Source organism: Candoia aspera, chromosome 7 (assembly GCF_035149785.1).
Source record: "Candoia aspera isolate rCanAsp1 chromosome 7, rCanAsp1.hap2, whole genome shotgun sequence".
In the NCBI taxonomy this organism is placed as follows: domain Eukaryota; kingdom Metazoa; phylum Chordata; class Lepidosauria; order Squamata; family Boidae; genus Candoia; species Candoia aspera.
The window spans coordinates 32,329,528-32,345,508 of NC_086159.1; the positions used below are offsets into that span (position 1 = coordinate 32,329,528).

At 44.9% G+C, this 15,981-nt stretch overlaps 1 protein-coding gene across 4 annotated transcripts in view; it reads right to left on the reverse strand.

The window, feature by feature from the left end:
* ATF7IP (activating transcription factor 7 interacting protein) overlaps window positions 1–15,981 on the reverse strand; it is a 136,328-nt gene that overhangs the window by 47,963 nt on the left and 72,384 nt on the right. For all 4 annotated transcript variants that reach the window (XM_063308585.1, XM_063308586.1, XM_063308587.1 and 1 more), the window contains one exon: window positions 6,705–6,842. In XM_063308585.1, coding sequence (XP_063164655.1) covers window positions 6,705–6,842 — 138 coding nt within the window. The remainder of the gene's footprint in view (window positions 1–6,704; window positions 6,843–15,981) is intronic.

Sequence of the window (15,981 nt, forward strand, 5' to 3'; positions counted from 1 at the left end):
TTGAATCAAGTGGGGCTTTTAAAAAAACGTGGTTTTACTTCTATCTATTTTAGATTATGTCATGCCATAATGAGCAGCAGCATTAGCCATAGCCTTGTGCCATCCAGCTATTCCCTGCCTGGTACTTTTATTGGCCATGATGGCAAACAACTGGAGAAGACCGTTATTTGCTCTGAATGAACAAACACAAAGTTTGGGAGGTCCCTTGAGCCTGAACTGTCTATCAGGATGTCATCATGTTATGCTTTTAGTTAAATTCTGTAGTTATTAGACTGATGTGGTTTGTAGTAATTAGATGGACTGCTTGCAGGGTAGCTAACAGTGCTGTAGAGATAGGGATGGTATGCAAGACCGTTGGAAAGCAGGAAGGAGGAGTGAAAGCCAGATAGCAAGGTCAGTCAGCCTGGACATCAAAGGACTGGCAGTTTAGACCTGTGGAATGGAACCGGTGAAGGAGAGGCTAATTAGGAGGGAGTGAAACTGGAGTGTTTAAACTAGTAATTATGCACGCTTTTGGTCAATCTGCTCTTTACATTAAAGAACTTTTCCATATCCTACTATAGCTCATGGTGAGAGTTTCTAAAATTATAACAATGGAGTGGGTCATCACAGAAAGAGCAGATTCAAATTAGCTGCCTTACCCAGAGAACATGTCTACCGGTGAAGGGCAGAAAGAAGGCACAGAGCAGGGAGAGATGAGAGTGAGGCTAGTAAGATCCTCCAAACGGACTGTAAACACCCTGGTGGCCAGGCTGGTGCCCCCTGGGCCAGGCGTGCCCTCACCTGGAGGAACAGGGAAGCTCAAGTGCTCCTGGCCTGTGAGCGCAGAGGAAGGAAAGACCCCACACAGGGGGAAGGAGCACGAAGGGGTGAATCTGTTCCCCCTTATTGATATGAGCAGGATGGTGACTGGCTCAAGTAGAAGGGGAAGTGAGTTCCCTGAGAGACCAGATTTCAAACACGCAGGAGATCTTAGAGCAGCGAATAGAGAAGGTAGAGGAAGAAGTAAGTTCGCTAAGAGGTCAGCTTACGAATGTGCAGGAGACCCTGGAGTGGCAGATGGCGCAAATGGAAGGGGAGATGAGTTTGTGAGACCAGATTGCTGGAATACAACAATCCTGGAGCAGCTGCTTCGACAGGCGGGCCTAAGGAAACCTGACAGCGTGAAAGCAGCAGATTTCTGCTGCCTCCCCACAGCCAGCAGAGGGGGGGGAGCAGTGACATGGAGGATTCAAATCGATGGGTGACTATGCGGAGGAGAGACCCCGTAGCAAATCATTAGCATCAGAAAAGCAAGCGAAAGAAATGGAACGAGAGATAAGCTCCATGAGGGACCAGATTTCCAGTCTGCAGGGGGCAGTTGAGTACCTACTTTGGGGATTGAACCTGGAAGTAGATGGATCCTTCGGAGGGAGAGATGTGAAGGTAAAGTTTAATGGGGACCCTAAGAACCTAGCCTGTTTCCTAACCCATGTAGGGGATTTTATGGATGAATTTGAGGCAGATTTCCCCACAGAAGCTGCAAAAGTTTGGCTTGTATCAGCCCAGTTAGAAGGGGAAGCAGCCAAGTGGCTAATGGAACTACACGATAGTGTATCACCAGAGCTGGAGGACCTTGACAGATTTATGAACACTCTATACAAGACATTCGAAGACCCCCCCTCTAGAATGAAAGTGAAGACTAGCTTGCAGCAGATTAAACAGGGAGCTTGGTCTGTCTCTGAACATGCCATGGAATTTAGAAGACTGGCTGGGAAGTTAGGTGACTGGCCAGAGTCCCTAAAGATGGAATATTTCCAAGGGGGCTTACATCCAAAGATTCTGAACTGGTCTCTGGTTAGAAGGAATCTGGGTACCCTCTTGGAATGGAATTGCTTAGCAAGCGAAGTAGAGGATATGAGGATCTGTCTCAAGCAGAAAAGGCCCCCCCAGGGGAAAAAACCACGGCAGCCAACTAACCCCCGACAAGGGCCCCAGCGAAGATGAGAGGGAGTCAGTCGAGGGATGAAGAGGAGTGCCAGATGAAACAGTCTGAGTCTGGGGTGCGGCCGAGGGGGCCATCACATTGCTAATTGCCCGTGGACAGCAGTAGCTGGGAAAAGCAACGCTGGGAGCAACAGCAGTGGGGGCACTAGGACCCTGTCAGCAAAGAGCAAAGGCAAAAGACAGTTTTTACCCAACTTGATGGGTCGGAGATGAAAGGGGGCACTTTCATCTCCGACCCATCAAGTTGGACTACACAGAAGAAGTGCGCATGCAAATAGGAGGCCATGAAGAGACTTTGAGATTCATAGTGGCTCTTATCGCTAATCAACCCAGTGTTGGGGTTAACCTGGTTAAGGGCACGAAACCCTCAAATAAATTGGAATACAGGTCAACTGACTTTCACTGATGGGACATATGGGGGGTTGACCTCATGAAGGTCAGGGACTGAGTTAACAGGGGCAGTGACTGAAGTTGCAGGGGAGGAGGCCATAAGAGACAAATTTCTCATTCCTAACCAGTACAGAGATTTGAAAGAAGTATTTGGAGAGACGGAATCAAACCAACTTCTGTCCCATAGAAAATCAGACTGTGCAATAGAAATGGAACCAGGGGCAGAATTACCCAAGACTAAATTGTATCGTATGACTCCAAAGGAGCTAGTGGCTTTACGAGACTTTATTGATAAGAATTTGGAGAGGGGATTCATCCGACCAGCCACCTCGTCAATGGCTGTACCTGTCCTATTCAGGACTGAGAAGGATGGGTCACTGAGACTGTGCACAGATTATAGAGGTTTGAACACCATTTATACTTCTAACAAGTACCCCCTACCACTAATGAAGGACATGCTAGTCCACCTATCCAAGGGGAAGATTTTTACCAAGTTGGATTTAAGGGAGGCATATTTCTGGGTTCGAATCCGGAAAACAGATGAACGGAAGACTGTGTTTAATTGCCAGTTGGGCTCTTTTAAGTACTTGGTAATGCTGTTTGGTTTGAAGGGGGCCGCTGGAGTCTTCATGCATTTGATAAACGAAGTGTTATGTGACTTTTTGTACAGGGGAGTATTAGTGTATTTGGATGATATTTTGATCAACTCCAAAACCTTGGAGGAGCACATAAAATTGGCTAGAGAAGTGTTGAACCACTTGTTGCAAAACCAATTGTATGCCAAACAGTCAAAGTGTAAATTTCATAAAGAGCAATTGGATTACTCGGGATATTGAGTATCGAGTAAGGGAATAGAAATGGACCCAGCCAAGGTATGAGATATTGTGGTGTGGCAAGCCCCTAAAACCAGGAGGCAATTATGAAGTTTCTTAGGATTTGCAAATTTTTAGATAGTTCATTACTTCTCACAAACCTGTTAAAGACTAAGGGGAAAGGAGACCACGAGGAGGTGAAAAGGTGGGGGGCTCGGCTACAGTGGACTGAGGACCTTCAAGAAGCATTTGAGCAATTAAAGGCCTTGCTCATCTCCGAGCCAGTATTGAAACATCCCGAACCATTGAAGCCTTTAATTGTGCAAGTAGATGCATCAGATGTTGCTACTGATGCAATTCTGTTAGAGAAAAATGGAGGGAATTTTAGGCCCTGTGCTTACCTGTCCCAAAAATTTACAGACACAGAATGCTGCTGGCATGTATGGGAGGAAGAAGCGTTTGCTGTGTGATGGGCCTTGGTAACATGGAGACATTTGTTAGAGGGAGCAAGTCATCTGTTCAAGGTCTGGACTAATCACAAGAATCTAGAGGCCTTACGTACCCAATGGAAGTTAAATCCTAAACAAGTTAGACAGGATCAGTTCTTTAGCAGGTTTAATTTTACACTCAAGTACTTGCCTGGGGGAAAGAACTTCCTGGCCAATGCTTTGTCCTGGCTACCCCAACGTAATAGCCAAAGGGGGGAGGTGGTAGATTTGATCATAACCACTCAGCAATCAGGAATGGCAGTGGTTACCTGAAGCCAAAAATCTGCTTCTACTGAGAAGGTTAAAGTCTTACAGAGTGAGCTGCAATCAGCGCTGCAGGACAATGAGTGGTTGCGGGCTAACAGCTAAACCCTAACAGGGAAGCAGGGGCTCTGGTGGAATGGTGATAAACTGTTTATCCCAGACCCTTTGCAAAAGAATATCCTTGAAAGATGTCATGACGCCAAGTCCGCTGGTCAATTTGGGTTCTTGAAGACTTTGCACCTGCTGAGGTGGCAGTTTTGGTGGCCATCCATATGTAAAGATGCAGAGGAATATGTGACAAGCTGCCAACAAGTGCAATGGCAGAACGAGTGGGTGACAAGCCCAGAGGGCTGTTGCAGAATGTGGCGAACCCTGCCCAACCTTGGAAACAGATAGCTATGGACTTTATAGTGGAATTGCCAGAGAGTAAGAAGAAAACAGTAATTTGGGTAGTGACTGATTTATTCTCAAAACAAACCCATTTTATCTCTTGTGCTAATATGCCCACTGCTGGGCAGTTAGCTAAGATGTTTATATAGTACATCTACAGGCTACATGGGGCCCCTGAATGAATCATCAGTGACTGCGGCATACCATTCACTTCAAAGTTTTGGAAAGCATTCTTAAAGCTGATTGGCATAGAGCAGGGTCTAAGCTCTGCCCACCACTGAGACAGACGGATCAACTGAATGGGTTAACCAGGTGTTAGGACAATACCTTAGGTGTTATGTTAGTTACCAACAATATGATTGGGTGGACTTGCTTCCTTTTGCAGAAGTGGCTTATAACAACTTGGTGCACCAGAGCATGGGATTTTCCCCTTTCCAGGTGGTGAATGGACAAGTTTGTGGCCATTCCAGAATTACTCAGGGATCAAACTAAAATCGTTCCCCTGGAGGAGTGGATAAATCAGATGACTGATAGTTGGCCAGTGATTAAGAAGGCGCTGAAGGAGGCGAAGGAAAATTACAAGAAATATCCTGACCACAAGAGGGCATCAGAGTGGAAACTACGAATAGGAGAAAAAGTATACCTGTCCATGAAATATCTAAAGACTTGGCAATCATCAAAGAAGTTGGGCCCAAAGTATGTGGGTCCTTTTCCTATTGTTAAGGTGATAAATGATGTAACAGTGGAATTACAACTGCCAAAAAATATGAGAAGGATTCACCCAGTGTTCCATTGCAGTTTGCTGAAGCCATTTAAAAAGTCTGAAAACTGGCAAACAGAACAACCTGTGCCAAATCCTGTGATGATTGATGAAGAACAGCATTTCGAAGTGCAAGACATACTGGGCTCCCAACGCCATTGTGGACTATTGAGTTACTTGATATGGTGGAAACATTTTCCTAAGGCTCATAGTGACTGGGTGAACAGCCACCATGTGTTGGCGGCCCAATTATGAAGGAATTCCATGATAAATACCCAAATAAACCGAAACAAAGGGGCAAGTTATAGGGTTCTGTCCTGATAACTGTGATTGTAATCTTGAGGTATTTTGGAAACTGGAGGATTTCTTTTAAGGGGGATGGTATGTCAGGATGCCATCCTGCCATGCTTTTAGCTAGATCTGTAGTTATTAGACCAATGGGGTTTGCAGTAATTAGATGGCCTGCTTGCAGGGTAGCTAACAGTGCTGTAGAGATAGGGATGGTATGCAAGACCTTTGGAATGCAGGAAAGATGGGTAAGAGCCAGATAGCAAGGTCAGTCAGCCAGGACATAAAAAGACTGGCAGTTTAAAGCTGTGAAATGGAACCGGTGAGGGAGGGGCTAATTAGGAGTGAGTGAAACTGGAGTGTTTAAAGTCGCAACTGCGTGTGCTTTTGCTCAATCTGCTCTTTACATTGATTCTGCTCACTTGTATTAAAGAACTTTTCCATATCCTACTATGGCTCATGGCAAGGCTTTCTAAAACTGTAATAACCGAGTGGGTCATCACACTGTCACTACAGGAGCAATAGAATCAGTGCAGGTTATGTCCAAATTTGGTTACAATTTTGTAACTTCCCAACTGTCCTGCTATGAGTTTTATGTCAGGCAACCAACATAGATGGAAGCTACAGTTGGCACAAAATGCAGTTACTTGATGGTTGAACAGAGCAACAAAATGGCATCTCATAGCACCGATCTTTAAAGGGGTGCACTGACTGCCCGTAAGCTACTAGACCAATTCAAAATGTCAAGTTTAGTTCATATAACCCTAGCAAGATTAAAGCAGTCCAAAGTCTATTTCTCCTAATACCACACAGCTAATTAAGATAAGCTGGGGATATTCTGAAATCAGACCTGTGGGTCTAGTTTGCAGTGTGGTGACTAGGAGTATGGCCTTTTTAGTGACAGTATCCTAATTCATTAACTTTCTCTTAGGGGAATACAGCTTTTCCCCACATTGCCTTGTTTCAGTTATCCAACAAGCAGAGACATGCTTGTTCATGAAAACATTTACAGGGTAACAGCCAGGATCAGATGGGTGTTTAAATGAATTCTGTTTCAAATTCTTCCATTGCTAAATATTCAGCAATAGCCTATTCAGTTACTCTATGTCTTGTGTTAACAAAGTAAATACTGGATGTGATATTTTCTTATGCCAGCAGCTATCATAAAAATGCTCAGTGGATTTAATTTTTGAAACAAAGAACAAAAACCTTGCAAATACAAATGGGAATATTTCCTTGAGGAAAATAAACATTAATTAACAGGTATCTTATATTTTAATATTGGAGGAAAAACAATCCTATAAAGTCTCAAACATGCATAAATACCTGTAGTTCTGTAATGACGGTTTTGTGTCTCTTATTGCATTCAATCTTATCTACTCTGGTTTTCAAATCTACTAGTGTTTTATCAAACAAAGCACACTGCAGGGCACTGAATTTCTCTTCTAGAAAACGATGGATGACCTGTAAAAATATAAATGAAGTAGTCAGTTAAGATTAAATTTGTTCTAAGTATTATCATTGAAGTATGTTTTATTTTAACATTTAAATAATAATTTACATTTTTGCTTACTAATTATATAAAGATATCTATGAAAAATACATCTTCAGGACTTCCGGTGGAAAATGGTGGATTGACCAAACCTTTTTGAAGTGGAGCTGTGGGCCCAGGGTTTTTTTAGGTGCAGGCAGGATTCTGGCAGCCTGAAGAATTCTCTGGATTTAAGGAGAATCCTTGAAATCACCCCATTTATCCTTGAGGGGCAGGGTGTTGTGGAGTTCCAGCAATAGATCCATGAGTGGGACAGCTAGGAGGCGGGGCTGTTATCATATTCAAGACTGCGTTGAAGTCGAACAACTGACTTTAGATCTGACACCCCATTTCTAAGACACTTTATTTTTGTGCTTATTTGTTATTTAAGAGAGGCTTTCTACAGCAGAGAAGCTGAACATCTTGGAGATTTTCATTATTTTCTGGAATTTTTAAGTGAATAATCTGGAAATTTGCTTTTTATATCTATCTTAAAAACAGAAGTGGAGATTGTTTTTACTGCCTTTTTTAGTAGCAAATTAGTCTGTATAGATTACTGAAGATCTCCCTTTTTTTGACAAATGTGTGTGTGTAGCTGAAATCTCCCGTTTTTTGTTTTTACACTCCTGTGGGAAAGGTTTTTTTTTAAAGTTACTTTCTACTATGCTGATTGTTCTAATTGTGTAAATAATAGTGACTGGACAATTCCCTTTCATTCTCCATGGCATCATGGCATCACTGGGCGAGGTCATCCATCTACATTGAGTAAAATATTGTCAATATGCTGTTGGTATCCAATTGTACATCACCTCCCCAGGCTGAATAAGTAATGCCATTAAGGTTCTATTCCACGTGTGGAGGCTGTGGGGGGCTGGCTCGGGAAGAACAGGCTTTGTCTCATACCTGCCAAGATGGAGTGGCTGTAGTTTTGAGGTTTCCTAGATCTGAAGATTTTTTACCTTTAACTGAACAGGGTTATACTGTTCTAGACAGTTGGTGTGCAACCTGGAGGTCCTCCACAAGAAGCAGACAGCAGCAGTGGCTAGGAGGGCCTTTGCACAAATCCATCTTGTGTCCCACTTATGCCCATTGTGTCCCACTTATGTCCATCCAAAATGCAGTGATGTGGGCAGTTTTGGGCATATCACAATATCCTTGTGTAACCTCAGTGCTCCTTGAGTTGTACTGGCTTCCAGTGTGCTTTTGACATTTAAGGTGTTGGTTATTGCCTATAAATCCCTACATGGCATAGGCACAGGTTATTTGTGGGACTGTGTTCTGATTATTTCTGTTTACCTCAACAGATCAGATGGGAATGCCCTGGGTCACTTCTATGAAGCAGTGCCATCTAGCAGGATCAAGGAGACATGCCTTTTCTGTCACTGCACCTGCCCTATGGAACAGCATCCCCAACCCTGCACAATTTGGATGGCACTGGTCCTGTTAGCCTTCCATAAGGCTTTAAAGACCTGGGCTTTCCCTTAAGCATTGGGAGCAGGATGTTAGGTGAGCCTGGTTGGTTTGTCTGCTACAGATTCTCAAATGTATTGTATGGATCTCACATACACTGTATTTCATTGTTAAAATTGTTTTTAACTATTTTGGGTTGTTTTGGTTTTTAACTTGCTGTTGGCTGCCCAGAGTCACACTGTGAGACTGTCAGCTATATGTTTTTGAACGAACGAATGAACGAATAAATAAATGTTTATTTAATGCTGCACTTTTACTTTTTACCATTTATTTTTAGACTGCCTTGAGTTTTTAACGTATACTGCTTTGAGTTTCAGAGAGAAGAGTAAATCATCATCATCATCATCTACTAAGCACTATCCCTTTTCCTGAATATTTTCCATATATATATACACATACACACACACACAGACTGTATATATCGTATGATCAGTACATGACAAGAGAAAAAGCAAATATATACACACAGTCCACACAATTATATACAAAACTTTTGCAGGGATACAGCAGTAGCCTCATAACTGGATGTCCAGTTCAGCTATCCAGGCAATCACTTCTGGTGTTGCTTCGTGCAGATCTTCTAAGGAGCCAAGGAATGCACATTGTCGGCAGCCTTGCACAATATTTATTTATTTATTATTCAAATTTAATTACCGCCCATCTCCCCCAAAAGAGGGACTCTATATTAAACAATATGTTTAATAGTTTGCATATCAGTACCACAGTCACAACAAGGAGATCTTTCCAGCCCCACTGAAACAGAACAGAGGCACTCCTTCCAGTATCACAACTGATTCTATTCAAGTTCGCCCAGACAGACCGAGGCAGGTTAAAGCCAGGAGGTTTGGAAGAGGGATCACTAATGACCAAGCCGCGATGTGACAACTTGGACCATTCCACTCTCCAGGCATTCTTAAGGTTGAACTGGATAGATGTTAGGGGTATGGCTGTTTTCCAAGCTAGCCTACGAGATTTCAATCTTGTGGTGGTCTGTTCAGCATCCTTGATCATAGCTGGGCGAGGGCTTATTATCTTCTAATGCGGAGTGGAATAATATTGCTGAGTACTGGTACACAGTACACAAGAGTAGAATGCAGTGTGCCAGAGATGATGTGCATTGTCTGGTGGAGTTCAACATCAACCAATCGGGTGTGGGAAATGTTAAGCCACATGCCAGCACAATGCTCGGCTATGAGATAGATCAGGGCCAAGGCTGTTGTTTGTAGGGTGTTAGCGTCAGCACCCCAGGATGTTCCAGCCAGTCTGTACAATAGATTGTTGCAGCTTTTCAATTTTGCAACTGTTTTTTCCAGGTGTTGTCAGAAGGTCAGTGATCTGTCCAATGTTACCCCCAGGTACTTTGGGGAGTTATTACACTGTAAAATATGGTTCCGGAACTTCACTGAAGACTGGTAGATTGCATGCTTGTTACCGAGGTGAAATGTGGCTACTTCTGTTTTTGATGGGCTTGGTTGGAGGCACCATTTTTTAAAGCAGTCATCCATCTTTTGAAGGTCTTGAGAAAGGATATCCTCTGCTTTGCTGAAGTTGGTTCTTTGGACGGTGAGATTGATGTCATCAGCATAAATAAATTTCTGGGAGAGAGTTTCAGGCAGATCATGGATATACAGATTAAAAAGAATAGGGGATAACACTGATCCCTGTGGTAATCCATTATTCAGCTTATGTTATCTACTCCTGTCAAATTCTGTGGAGACTTGGAATAACCTATTGCTCAGCACGTTGTCAATTAAGGCAATGGTGTTATGGCAAGGTACAATCTTTAGTTTGAGGAGAAGTCCTTCTCTCCAGACAGTGTCGTAGGCCGCTAAGAGGTCAAGAAAGACAGAGACATTTTTCATTATCCTTTGGAACCCATTCTCCAGGTAAGCAGTTAGTGCAAGGACTTGGTGGTTACAGTCACGTTTGGGACGGAATCCAGCTTGTTCTATTGGAACTACAGATTCTACTGCTGGAGCTATTCTGTTTAGCATGAGTCTTTCTAGGAGTTCGTAGGTGACACAAAGGACAGCAACAGGCCTGTAGCTTTGGGGGAGATTTGGATCCTTTCCTGGTTTCAAAATTGCAATAATTTTGGTCTTCTTGAATTTAGGAGGCAACTGTCCTGAGTGTAGTATGGAGCTAAAAAAGAAGTCAAGCCAGCGTTTGGTAGTTGGTCCACAGTTCTTCAGTAACTCTGGATACATGCCATCAAGTCTGGCAGCTTTACCATTTTGTAGTGAATCCAAGCCCTTCTGCACTTCTTCTGGGGTGAATGGGCATGAGAATGAAGCATGTGGTAGAGCATCATGTTTCAGCTGTCTAAACTCAGATCTAATCTGTCCGGCGAATTTCTTGTGTCTTGTCCTCGAAGTGGAGACAAGGTGGTTAGCTATGGATTCCACATTAATAGTGGAATGTTTTCTTGATGTACAGATGATGAATCAAATTTTTGGATGAGGGACCATGCTTTCCTGCTGCAATGGGTGAAATTTAAGTTTTTAACAGTCCTGGACCATTTCTCTTTTCTGGCACTGTCCAGGGATTTCAGCAATTCAGTTGCTTTCTCTGGATTACTGTCTTGTTCAATCCCTGCGCACAAGCGACTTGTCTCCTCGCTCCATCCAGGAATGTAATCTTTGCGATAGCCTCTTGGGATGCTCCTCTAAGCCACAGATTTCATTAAGCCAACAAACTGACCATAATTCACAGGGACTGCTTTGATCCATCTGATGTTAGCATCAGTGTGCTTGGCATATGTATTCCAGTCAGCTTTCTGGAAGTTCCAGCAAGGTTTGGGGATAGACCTAATTACTTGGATCTGGAGCCCTATTCTATAGATAATAGGCCTGTGCTGACTATGAGGGAAATTGTTCAAAACCTGTCTCCAGATTCGAGATGATTTTGCTACTCCAAAAGAAACAAAACACAAGTCTGGGGAATAATCCTGTGGCCAGCGGTCAGAGTGGAATGTGCCACTATCTTTAGCATCATATACAAGGGTGAGATTGTTTATCTCCAGCCATTCGAATAATCTATTCCCATTCTCATCACATTGGTTATAACCCCAAGATGTATGGTGGCTGTTGAAGTCGAATTATACTGTCTCCTGCAGGTACTAGTAAGACAGGATCTGGCCAGCTATCCTCAGGAGGCTTGTAGACGTTCATGATGGTAATGCTCTTTATTTCTATAGAAGTAGAAATGACATTCTGATTGATAATTGGAGGCAGAACATTATAATTATCAATGTCTTCCTGACCTAAGTCGCAATACTGTATTTAGGATGGTGCAGTGCTGTTACTTTGTATTCAGGGATTTGGGCCCTAGCTGTCAGCTGATGATCATCTTCCATGTGTGTTTCCTGGAGCACTAGGACGTCGACAGAATAATCCAGAAGGATCTTGGACCAGTATTCACTTTTGGCTCTGCTGATACCTTCAATGTTAAGTTGGCAGATGATTGAGGGCCAAAAGTCTGTGTGTAGAATGTTGAGTCCTCAAAGGGTCTACTAGATTTTGTACACTTTTGATTGTCACGGCCGTGAGGCCCAGAGGGGCAGTACGGCTGCATCAAATCACAAGACTCTAAACCCATGTGATTCTTACTGTGTTTAACGTAACACTATTTAGATAAATTGGTACATTCCAGATTACACAAGAAAGGGATGCAGTAATTTCATATAAGTATATTTTTCTTAATATGCCTTTAATGTAGTGATAATCTAAGAGTGGGTTACCCAACACCTATTCTTTTGTATTATAAATCAGTATTTCAAGTAAGCTGGCTTAATTACTTCAGGAACAAGAAGCATTAATATACTAGCAAGTATTAGCTATCAAAACAATAGAAGTACAGGTAGTCCTCAGTTAATGATGGTAATTAGACCAGAATTTCCATTGCTAAACAATGTGGTTGTAAAATGTGACATCACATGACCATGCTGCTTAGTGACGGCAGTTCCTGTTATCATTAAGCGAGGACCATGCTGGTTAAGTGAGGAGCTCACGCGCATGATAGTGACTTCTGACTTCCCGCCAGCTTCCTCATTGACTTTGCTTGTGAGAAGCAATAAGGGAAGGTTGCAAGTAATCACGTGATCACAGGACACCGTGATGGTCAGAAATCCAGGCCAGCTGCTGAGTGCCCAGATCATGATCACATGACTGCAGGGGTGCTGTGCCAGCCAGAACTTCAGGGTCTGGTCATAACTACCACTTGCTCAGAGTTGTCATGAGTCTGAAAGGTTGCTGAACAAGTGGGCATTAAATGAGGATCACCTAGAATCTGACTTCTATCTTTTGGCCTATTTTTCCCTAGTCAGTAGTTCTCAATATAGAAATCAAGCATACGCTCAGGATCTCTTAATAAAGTACAACTAATGTCTAGTTTCACTGAAGTCTATGAAATTTACTCTTTATCCTTTAATAAGCAGGCTTCAATTGGCCCACCAAAAACTGTACCCTTCTTTATTATACCACAGCCTTTCTCAACCTTTTGACCCTGGAGGAACCCCTGAAATATTTTTCAGGCCTCAGGGAACCCCTGCACATTCAGGCTGCAATATAAGCCAGAAGCTACAAAATTATATTTGTTTCATGTGTAGGCCTGTATAGATGCATTAACAGTGTTCTTAAATTGAAAATAATGAATGAAACTTCTTTAATGTGAAGTTGCCCGAATTTGAAATAACTTTTTTTTAATAAATTGTGATCTCCCAGGGAATCCCTAGTGAACTCTCGCAGAACCCTAGCGTTCCACAGAACACTGGTTGAGAAACCCTGATATAGACTTCTGGTGGGAATGGCGGACTGAAAAGCTGTGCCCACTGGCTCAGGCAGAGCACAAATGCGGCAACGTTTTTCGGGCTCAGGAAGGCTTTCCTGAAACCCAAACATTCTCCAGACTAAGGAGAATACGTTTTTATTTTTTATTTTTTTAAGTATATGTATCCCAAGGAAGGCTTTTTACAGCGAGGAAAAGCTGGTCCTCTTGGTGCTTATTATTTTTGGGAGTACTTTTTTTTGTTTTTTTTTTAAGTTTTGGATTCCATTTTCCTTCCAAAGGAAATTTCAGATTGAGTAAATAATTGTCTACCTGTTGTTATTTCGGGATTAACTTTGAAGATATGAATCCAACATGGCGGCCGCGAGTGAATGCCGAGCAAATGCCCTGGAGTGTGGGATCCAAATTTAAGTTAAACTTTACTCCAGCCTGCCTGCCTGCCTGCTGAGGTTAGGGTGTGTGTAACCCCCTTACCTGATGGGCTGGTGTGGCATTGGGGGGAGCCCCCTGGACGGATCGACGGCAGAGGCTGGTAGGTCCTGGCGGGGCGCGGAGGCGTAACGACCCAGGACTGGAGTGCGAGCTAGAGTGGAGAACTGCGGTGGCTGGAACTGCTACTGGGGCTGCTACTGCTGGGATCTTGTGAAGGGGGAGGCCCTGGCTGGGCGATGGTGCCGGGACCCAGCGGATGCAGACGCCGGCAGCGCGGCGGACCCGGGGGTTATCAGTGGTGCAACGGGCCTCGTGTGGGCGTTGGAGGTGCGGCCACACCTACTGCTGGGAAGTGCACTGGAGCCCCCTAAACGAGTTGTGGGGGCGGCAATTGTGGAGAGCGGTGGATGCCACGAATACCAGCAGCGCTGCAGACTTAGGTGATGGGGCGTTTTCAGCCATGGGAATTTCGGTGAGTCGCTGACAGAAGGAACCACCTGGCTGCGAAAAACTGCTCCCAGGGTCTTGGCCAGGCCTCTCCAGATAATGTGGAGGGCACTGGTCCAACTCAACCAGTGTGAACATCGACAGCGCAGCAGACCTGGGGAGCAGCAACATCGGAGAAGCCCCTGGATAATTGAACTGAGTGGGTGCCCAGCAACCTGTAGAAGAACTAGATTCCCCAGTAGAAGAACTGGTCCCCGGGTTTGAAATTTTACTTTAAGAGCTGAGATCTCAGAATTTATCGTGGATCACCCACATTCTTTTAGTCTTCAGTAGCCTTGTCAGCCTTGTGGAGATTCCTCCAAGGTGAATGGGGTACTCCCTCCCATGTGTGAGAGGCGGGAGAGGGAGTATGGGTTATTGATTGGGAAGGACTGTATGGAAATACTCGCCTCTTGAGTGAGAGGCAAGGGGTGAGAAGTAGTGGTTGTGTGCCCCCTCCCAACTAGTGAGAGAAGCCAAGGGGGGCACAGTGAATGAGTGGGTAGGCAATGGTGAGGCCCTGACAACGCCGAGAGCCTGAGCTGGTGGGCTCGAAGGGCCCATCGCCTTGTGATTAAGTGAGCGTATGAGGGGGTGAGTGATTGTATGCTTGGATGGAGGAATCTCTATTTTTAACCAGGGGACTTTGGAGTCCAGTACTGGGGGCAAATGGATTGTAAGACTCGAAGGATTGTAGGGCGGGACAAAGGATCGAGGTGGTGACGAGCCACGGATGTTATGACAGGAGCCAGAGGGCAGGCCATCTACGGGGAAGACGCCCCCGGTACTTATTACCAGTGGCGTGTTCTGGCCCTCCATGCTCAAACCCAGACCCTGGTCAGCAGACCCATGGAGGCCCTGATCTGCAGCTGCTGCTTTGTAACGCCAGGTCTGTTAACAAGGCCCCCCTCATTTGTGATTTGATCGCAGACGAGGGAGCAGATCTGGCCTGCATTACTGAAACCTGGCTGGGCCCGGAAGGAGGTGTTCCTCTTTCAGAGATGTGCCCAGCCGGGTTTCGAGTATGGCACCAGCCAAGATCTCAGGGCAGGTGAGGTGGGGTGGCTATTGTCATCCGGGAATCTCTTGTGGCCTTCAGGGGTCATGCTACACAAGTGACTGGGTGTGAAACCCTGTTTTTCAACTTGGGTTCTCGGGAACAGTTGGGGGTGTTGCTAGTGTATCAGCCTTCCTGCTGCGTAGCAACCTCCCTGCCTGAGCTGCTGGAGGCTGTCTTGGGGTTGGCAGTGGAGTTCCCCAAGCTTATAGTCCTGGGGGACTTTAACGTGCCGTCCGTGGGGCAGGCCTCGGAGGCAGCTTGGGAGTTCATGATCACCATGGCGGCCATTGACCTGATTCAGATTATTCGAGACCCAACATGGGACAGCGACCTCACCTCGGACTTAGTTTTCTTGCTGGAGCAATAGGAACGTAATCTGAGGGGAGAGTTACAGCTATCCCCACCGTCATGGTCAGATCACGCCCTGGTGAGTCTGAGATTCTCCTATGCTGCCCCCCTCCGCAGGAAGGCAGGACCTATTCGAATGATCCGCACCCGGCGACTAATGGACACAGCAGGGTTTCAGAGGGAGTTGGGGGTTATATCCAGGGATCTGCTGCATGGTCCAGCAGAGGCCCTGGCTGCCGCCTGGAATAGGGAAGCGGCCGGGGCCTTGGACAGGATCGCCCCTGCGTGGCCTGTCTTATCCCATCGAACCCGATACTCCCCGTGGTTCACGGAGGAGCTGAGGGTTCTGAAGAAGATTAAGAGATGCCTAGAGCGCCACTGGAGGAAGACAAAGACCGAATCTGACTGAACACAAGCTAGAGCTGATATTAAGGTCAACCTTGTGGCGGTAAGAGCGGCAAACCGCCAGTATTTCTCCGCTCATTGCATCC